The 9049-nt window shown below is 39.5% G+C and overlaps 1 protein-coding gene across 1 annotated transcript in view; it reads right to left on the bottom strand.

Annotated features, from left to right (window-relative positions):
• Positions 1 to 7379: 7379 nt before the first annotated feature.
• Positions 7380 to 9049, bottom strand: part of ADAMTS18 (ADAM metallopeptidase with thrombospondin type 1 motif, 18) — a gene marked incomplete at its 5' end in the record, with an annotated part of 50038 nt that continues 48368 nt past the window's right edge. Inside the window, one exon of the mRNA XM_009701550.1 lies at positions 7380 to 7903. Within this exon, the coding sequence (XP_009699852.1) occupies positions 7788 to 7903 (116 nt within the window). The remainder of the gene's footprint in view (positions 7904 to 9049) is intronic.

Raw genomic sequence — 9049 nt, forward strand, 5'->3', positions numbered from 1 at the left:
CAAATCCAGTCTGTGACCACAACAGACTGCTGTGTCATAAGTGTAGAGTCCAGAATGAACCAACAGTGTATCTGCTCTTCTGTTCCCCTTCTCCTCTTCCTTCCTCAGTGTAAGTATAAGAGGTTGCAAAAACACAATCTACCACCTTGCAGCAGACTTAATACAAAAGGTCAAGACTCAAAACTTGGTAATTCACAGAAGATTGTAGAAGAGGTTAAAATATGTTCAATAATACTAAGAATGTATTTGAAAATGTCCAGATGATCTTAACTGGGTGAGAAAAATCATCCTTCTTGACCGTAGATCTAGCACTGGGTGTAAAAAAAGAGTGAGCAAATCACTCAACCAAGATCAAGAGAGTATCGGCACATCCTGTACAGTATCTTGTCTCTGCTTTTTGTCAGTCAAAAGATAAATTCCCTTCTATTTTGTGTTTCCAAGTTGCACTTCAAGATGAAAAACCTGTTCTTTGGCCCCTGCTGAAGACCAGCAGAAACACTGAAGAGTGGGTCAAATTCAATGCAATGCAACTACTGTGCAGCAAACACAAGTCAGTCTGGCCTCCCTTCAGCCTCGCAGTTGTTGATCACAACAGGTCAAAGCTCAGAAGCCCTGTAATCCCAAACTTTAATATATAGCTCTGGCATCAAGCCTCACCTGTTACAGAAGCAGTCCTGTCAACTTCAGTCTTCTCAGCTGCTTAGCCCAGATGAAGTTTTTTCACCAGTGCTCGCAACCAACCTGCAATACTGCTCTGTGGCCAAGAGGCATGGAGCCTTCAGCTCTACCTTACAAACAGCAATACAGCTGGTGAAACTGAGCAGGGTTCTCAAAAATGTGTAAGCTCTAGGGTAGAATCACTCTGCTAAGGAATAAATAAAATGGTTGATGAGTGTGCCAGATGTTAAATGTGTCTTAGTGAGTTAAGTGTTTTATATCAGCTACCTGAGAGCTGCATTGGTACGCTCTTGAATCAACGTGGCTAATGTAACATAGGTTTGGTGTAGCTAGAGATCAGTAGACTGTTTCTGACACTTGAGCAAGTTGTATGCTTACCTGAACAATAAACTTATAATAAGTTCATGATTTTCATGAAAAGTTCCATTGCAATTGGGAAACAACAACAAAAAGTCAGCATTAGATGTTTATTGGCCACAAGAGACAATGCCAGTTCAAGTTCAGAACATGTAATATGGTAGATGTGTATCACGGTAACCCATATACCATCTGATGGTCTCACTCAATAGCTGAATGCTTTTCACAGTAGATATTCCAGTTTGTTTATATACAATTTTGGTTTTGCAACTAGTCTTTTGGAAGTGGACACCAAAACCCTCAAAATTAAATTGTGGTAAATGATACAGTTTGAAGAAGTATATACTATATTTAATTGGAGAGAGCTGTGTTTACAGCCTGTTATTGTCTGTGTCGGTTGACTTTTCCTCACATATCAGCAAAGACAAGAATGAGTAAGTCGTGGTAGTTCTGGGCAGCTTGGCATTTGCAGTGTATTTTTACAAAGTCTGAGCTGATGAGCTTTCTGCTGACAGGCAATATCTCTGGCTAGAAATGAAATGTTCTGATCCAGTTAAAATATTATCTATCAATGGAGGGTGCTGTACAGTTAAATTAAATTCTTTGAAAGTTAAAAATTCTTTAATGGATTCAAAGTAGGGTATCTTTTTGTGGAGGGTGAAATAATGATTTGTATATTGAATCTTATTCAGCTCCTGTGGATAAATAGTGACATATCATTAATGCAGTGAATAATCTATAAGCACTTTCTGCAGGGTTTATCTATTTGTATCATTTGGGGAAAAAATCAGTGAGATGATCTGTTCGGATATTAAAAATATACCTAGAAAGCTTATTCTATCTTTTTCAATCAACAGCTGTATTTCAGCTATCAAAAGCCTCCAAAAAGAAAGCCGTGAACTATTTTGTTTAATAGCTTATAAAAATCATTTTTGGTGGTGCACTTTGAGGAAACAGAGACCTCAATTATTTTTTACTTGCTCAACAGTTGCGTTGAATATACCGTATGGAAACGTGAGTTCTGGTGCTCTGGGGAACACATTGCACCAGAATGGCTTTTCCTGTGAGACGAGTCATCACTGCATCCAGGGATAACATTAATGGCATTTTCTCTCATCTTTCCTTAAGGAAGGAAAACATAGCCACTTCTGTATTCAGATGCCCTGCGGGAATCCTGGGTATCGTTGCAGTGTCCTGCAGTGCCTGAGGTGAGGAATCAGGATGGCTGCAATACATTACCATGCTAAAAGCACTATGACAGTTGGTCAGAAAGGGCATTCTAGGTGGGAATAAGGGTTTTGTACAAGAACAACTCTTGAGTTCAGCAGATACCCTGTATCTCTTCAACTACGATCTATGCAGAGCTAGTAGAGGGCCACCATTTCCGTGGAAACACAGGAGTGTTGGCAGGGGATTCCTGCTTTGGGGAGAATGCCTTCAGTTTCTCTTCTTAGACAGACTTAATTCAGATATTATGGTGATTTGAGAAGGTGAAGATCCCAAAGAGGGAGTTCTGGTGTATGCTTTTCTCTGAAATCTGCTTGCTTCCCATAGGTAAGAACTTCATGAGTAAACATTTCCATTGTAAACCCTTTCATATTCTTTTTGAATGAGCTTTTGTGTCAGCTCTCCTGTGTTATTATGAAAGGATTAGTGAACGTTATCACAACAGAACATAATAAATTAATGCTTGGCACCCAAAGTCACCTAAGGGATACTAAAGATCTATCTTAAGTTGCAGTAGGTACACAACAGTGTTAAAGCTGAAATGTATGGTGACAATAGCTTGATTTAATGCTTAGAAAGTAAGCCCGGAAGTTAGGGCTTAGCTGAAGGTTCGTGCCTCCATTGGCAGAATCCAGCAATTAAAACAGATTCTGTTAATGATTAAATACTTCTTATCATTGAACAGAAAGTACAAAAAATATTTAGTAGTTTGAAATGTAAGTCCCATAGTAAATGCTTTTCTTCAGGGAGCATGAGGAAAACTGGTTTGCACATTACTACATTGCATTGTGAATTGAGAAATTCAGGTTTTCTCTCTAGTTCAGCCCAGCTGGGACATTCAGGCTGTTTCTACCCCGGTGTACCTCATGGGGAATGAGTACACTACGCCCCTTAGCCCTACCCAGTGTGTGTTGGCTGTTGGAAGGCAAGCTCTTCAGGCCAGAGTGCGCTTCTGATGACCTCTACCCAGGGCAGAGGTGGTGACTTCCCATGGGCAATGCAATACAAGTGCTGTAAAGGGCAACCCTCATCTGGACCGTTTGGAGGGCAAGTCTGAGAATCAATGCGGCCCTGCTACCGGTCTGTCACTGCCGGTGCTGGTGGGAAGCAAGTGTGATTTGTAAGGTGCGAGGTGAAGAACTTCAGAACGTGATACACATCGACGGACACGTTCCAGCCCAGCCCTGACCTGGATTTGTTCTGAAGAGCAGGGGATGAAGACTATGTATGGTAGTGGTGCACAGTGTGCAGGAAGTAGCTAGGAAGGTCAGCTTGATTTGGCTGATGTTCATACAATATTGGCTGGGGAGGAATTTAAGGCATTTTTCTAGCAGCTGCATCTCCTTTTTTCAGAACTTTTTTTGATGGAACAAAGACTTACTGCCTTGACAGAAACTCACATCTCCCTAGTCCCCGATAACTGCCAGGCCAACAGTTTGAATGATTCGTATCTATTCTTTCCTCTCGTGATAGTCACTATCTTGGTTAGGACTCGGCACTGAACACACCTCATTTTTGATTCGTTCCACTGTAACCCGGCTTCCCCACCACCTTTCCCCTCTACTGCCCTCTCAGCCCTCAGCACTGCTCAGCGTTTGCTTTCGAAACAGAGTCAAAATAAAGTTCCTCAGTATTGCTGTTTCGGATCTTGTCTGCATGGAGCTGCCTTGGAAATGTTCTGCAGTGTCCAGACAGACAGCGAGCCACAAGCAACACTTTTTCTCCTCATCACAATGAGCTCACTGTTAACATGTTCTTTTCCTATTGTTTCTTGTGGTAGACTCGGGACTGTAAGCCCTTCATGACATGTGCATACAGTCCTGTACACAATGGGATCCCAGTGACTCAGGAGGGTTGGACTTCTATTACAATAGAAATGGTAATGTTAATTTATTTTATTGATGCTTTTGAATAGGATTTGCTGAAAAATAAGGGAACTATGGGCTATGGATCATGTTACCGTAAAACCACATGCAGTGAAATGTTCATCTGTCTCCAACATTTCATGTCTTCTGGGCATCCGAGATAGCTGAGTTTGATTTACACAATCAAACCATTCATTAAATATCTGTTTGAGTTTTAGGCAGATGCATCCTTTACCTGAGTGATGAAATCTGACTACAGGAAATGGAGTTATTCCTTTGTGAAAAGACCCCATTCTGCTTTATAAAGTGAGCCTTGCAGCAATATAAGTCTAGAAAACTGCCAAGCTTTGTATACCAAATTTCGTTGTAAGGGCTCAGCAATAAAACAGTTGTGGACTTGGGGTTGATCCAACGCCACAATAGAACATCTTTATGCAATATTTCCTCTTTCAACATCCATCTCCAGCGCTGTAATTCACTGACAACAGTCAGTTCATTTTAATTCCAACATTCTAGCCCAGAACACAAAGCAGTTTAGAGTCTGAATTCCTATGTGGGCATATTAATTATTTAAATCACTAGTCCAAATCGTGTTCAAAAGAGCACTTGCTGGGAATCCTTCAGGAGCAGGCTGATCTATTGCTTATTAACGCCTACTAGATTATACTGTAAGTCAGAAGCAGGCTCAGTGTTTCCTATCGATAATACTCCTTACAGCTTGCTGTTGTCAAGAGAACTGAGTGATGATGAATGAAGGGAAAAACAGCAATTAGAGATTTTATATCTCTCTCTCTCTCTCTCTGTTAGAGAATATATATTTGAAATGATCCCGTGAATTGATGTAGTTCCTATTAGGGATTGGCTTGGAAACTTCTTAGCTGAGTCATTTTTTAGAAAAATAAAGCATCCCCAGGCAGACGGGAAAGGCTGTAAAACCTAATGCCATGTTGAATGAGGCTGCTTAGCTTGCAAACCACCTTGCAGATAAAATGCACACAGGGAAGAATCATGATGGTTCCGTGATACACAAGTTTCCACTGTCTTTGGTGAGAGAGGCGATAGGTCAGTTTTGTCTTGCACATAGGGGGGGGCAACTGTATTTTTGTGTGTTTTAGCTTTTGTGTTGTTATGAAAATAAACCCATGAAGTTATGTCCATGTTGCCTTTTTGTGCTTGAAATGGGCACAACCCAAGCCAGCTGCTTCAGTGGTAGGGTAGTCATTCAAATGAGAAACCTCTTCTGCTCTTAAAAGGCAACTACAATTAAAAGGCAACAATTCACTCTGTTGAATAACCAGTCGTGCATTCCTCTCTTGCCAGTATAATGGGACCTTCAAAAGTAGAGAAGTTTCACATGACCTTAGCACATATGCCTGACTTTGAGTGCCTGAAAGGAATGACCTCCATCCCATTCATCATAATGGCTTGTTAACACTCAGATCCGCTGTCGTGAGGGTTCCCCGCCAATGTCAGCCCATACCAGACCTGAATGGTAGGGGCATGGTTAGGCAGAGAGGTCACACTTTGCTACGGTGGCGAAATTTCCACTGCCCCAAAGAACAGGCTTTTCTTGTGGGCAGCTTTTGTCGCTGCCCCTCCACAGAACTGGCGTAGGCTCAGAGTCACAGACATCAGCCACTTACGTAGCAGAAGAAAACGGGATAATGTTTCACTGACGGATACTATGGGACAATTGACACAAATGCAAATGAATGCATACACCACTTGCATTACTTGATATTTACTTATAACCTCCATATTTTATTAATGAATTTTACAATTCCAAATATAATGAAACAGTTAGAGTACTTTATTACAAAGCTTATAAAATAATTAAATATTACACTTATATTTTTTGCTTTTTTTACACCAATAATTCATACTTTGTGACACTACCATTTTCTTTCCTCAGTTGTCACTTAAGGAAGTGAGCAAAGAAATATAAAGGAAAAGCTATGCATTAATAAATTAATTATTTTACATCAAATAATAAAAAGGACATAAAAACAAAACAAAAACCCCCCTTGTAGTTTTCCTAGAAAAAAGGTTATAATTACACAATGCCTGATATCAAGACAGAGCGGTGTAGGTTGAGATATGTTTCCAATCATCATTTCTTAAAGTATCATAGACTACATGTTTTGAATTTAAATTGTTGCAGAAGGAACCACTAATTTTAAGTGACCACTGTCTGGCATTAGTGCTGAGCTGGCTAATCCTACGCTGAAACGATACTTTAAAAAAACAGTAAAACTGAACTACATTCATCAAACAAAGTTGTGGGATTGGGTGGAATTAGATAAATACGTCCCTCGTAGGCACTCCCCGGAAAATTACAGTAGAACACAGCTCTGTCTCAGGATGGGGTTTGGCAAATAGGTTGGGTATTTTTTCAATGCGGAACCTTTTTAAATTGTGCCATTCGAAATGTAGTGTCACCAAACATCTCCATACTGAATGATTACAAATATCATTATGCTTACATTTCTTTTGTTTGCTGGTGGATTCTGAACTAAATAAAAGTATTAGGAGAATGTATAAAAATAGAATTGACTTTTATTTGGTTAGAGTAAATCACCCACTTTTTCCTTTTTTTTCATATAACCTGTGTGAATAAATAGCTATTTAAAGAAGTTTAGCATGAATTAATAGACTGTAATATTCTTGTTATTTCCTTTGGGTAATGGATGAATCAAAATTTGCAGAGAGATTTGAGATTAAAAGGAAGACATTCTTCAGTATCTTGGCATTCAAAACCAACCTAGCTTCTGAAAAAAACTACTTTAAAATAACAAGTTTAAATTTTAAAATTACATGCCTAATGAGCTTAGAAAGTTGAAAACATAACCATCGAGCTCAATAAATCTGAGTTCCTTGAGTTAGTTGAAATATGAAATTCTATTTTACTTGTAGCACAGCAATATTAAAAGTCCAAATATTCTAACGCTGAATATTTCTAGGAATACATTTCAAGTTACTAGTTAACCACCTCTGAGTTTCTACACAAAGCAGAAAATTAATTCTTCAAATAATAAAAACATTAGCATGATGCAAAACTTGCTTTTCCAGCAGCAAGTCTAATAGAGAAGCACCATATATCTTTGTAGTGCACTATTTACTTCTTGTGGTCACACGTGTGACACTGCGTTCTCCAGACAACAGCCATTTGAATGTCTTTCTGTGAAAGTGGCAGTAAACAGCTTCCTTTCCCAAAAAAATACGAAAGGAAATGCTTTTGATAGTGCGATCTGTCACGCTGCCACGCTGTAACCTTCCTCTTCGAGCTCCCCATCTCTTTTGCTTTGCATTCTGGTAAATTAGCCAGAAAAGTCTTCCTTGCCTTAATTTCTTCTTCTTAACATATGACAGTGCAAAACGACAGCTTTAAAGAAAGAAGAACTGCCCCTCAAGTCTCAGTGTTCAAGTGATCCATAGTACCCTGTACTTCAGTGAGGTCAGCAAATAAAGAAAAAAAAGAAAGAAACATTCCTTTTTCAGCATCTATCCAACAATTACTGTACCTCAGACACTCCCTTAGAAAAAACGTCTCTTCCATCAGTGGTTTATGTGGCACCATGTCTTGCCTCAAAGCAAAGTTAATTCCAACATAAATTGAAGAAGAGAATCCGGTCACTGAAGGGTTCAGCTAACACGCTGCTATCAGTTCTTCTTCGTGCATGATTTACAACATTGCTTGCCATAAAATTTGTGGTTACAGACACCGTGCTGGGGTACCAGATGACACCAGGTGAAGAAGTCCACACAAGAAGGATCATCTGAAGGAGAGAAATCCAAGCAATATGGTAAGACTGTGTTTTAGCACGTCTACAAGCCAGGCAATAACTCTGCACACTTGTATGCTTTTGGTAATATTAAAATCATGACGGGTGACTTAATTCAAAGAAGAAGAACCATAAACTAGCTTTCATCTCAGAAATACTCGCTTCTTTTTTAATTTGTTAAGAGATCAACTTTGTTAGTTTGATAGAGACAGAGCTAATATAATAGGAGGGTCAGGAGCTAAAGGAATTAAAAAATTGAGAATGCACTCTGAAGTTCAGGAATACAGGAGGAAATTCCACTGTAGAGGATAAAAAAGTCACCGGTGTTTTCATCTCCGATTACAAATGTCATTCCACAGCCAGGTACTTGAACAAATGAGCTTCCTCCATGCTTGATGCTGATTGCGTGTTGCCATCAGCACCACATGGAGTTAACCTGAGCCTCAAAGTAGTGTCAGCTTGGAGTGTATGTGCATGGAAATGCATGGAACGTGCACGCAAAATGCATGGAAAGCTGAATGTATGGACGCTACTCTGTGCATGTGTGCACAAAGTGCTCTGCTACATGTTTGCGTTCCAACGCTTTCTAGAGGGACTTATTTCTTGCCATTTGACCATGCAGGGAGCCTAAGAAATCTCTCTTCTTAGACACTTCAGTTAGGTGGCATGAATTGGGCTTTTAGGGCTTTGACTGGTGAATGCTGGTGAAATCTCAGTTAACTGCAATGGGAAAAGAGACAGGCTGACAATGATCAATTCCAAAAAGCCCAGCTTTTAGTTACAAATACAAATAAGCCGTATTTTTCAATTAAGATTTTATTTCACTGAAATTTATGTATAGATCATTGATACACACACAGCCCAGTCGCTTTAAAAACATTTCAGCTGCTCCTTTCTACAGTTTTGTAGTGGATGCTTTATGTTTCTTTAAAAGAGCAGAGTGATGATTCATATGGATGATTTATAAACAAATTCACCATGTCTGAGAGAGCAGTAAGACGTTTAAATGAGGTTTAGCAAAATTTATAGCTAAACTGAAATCTCCTGTGAGCATGGGAAAAGATTCCATTCGACTCTCAGAACTACTGTTTACATGGTCAATAAAAGGAATTTACAAGGAGACAGTGAAGAAAAACCTAG

This window comes from Cariama cristata, unplaced genomic scaffold, assembly GCF_000690535.1.
Source record: "Cariama cristata isolate BGI_N322 unplaced genomic scaffold, ASM69053v1 scaffold4846, whole genome shotgun sequence".
NCBI classification, from domain to species: Eukaryota; Metazoa; Chordata; class Aves; order Cariamiformes; family Cariamidae; genus Cariama; species Cariama cristata.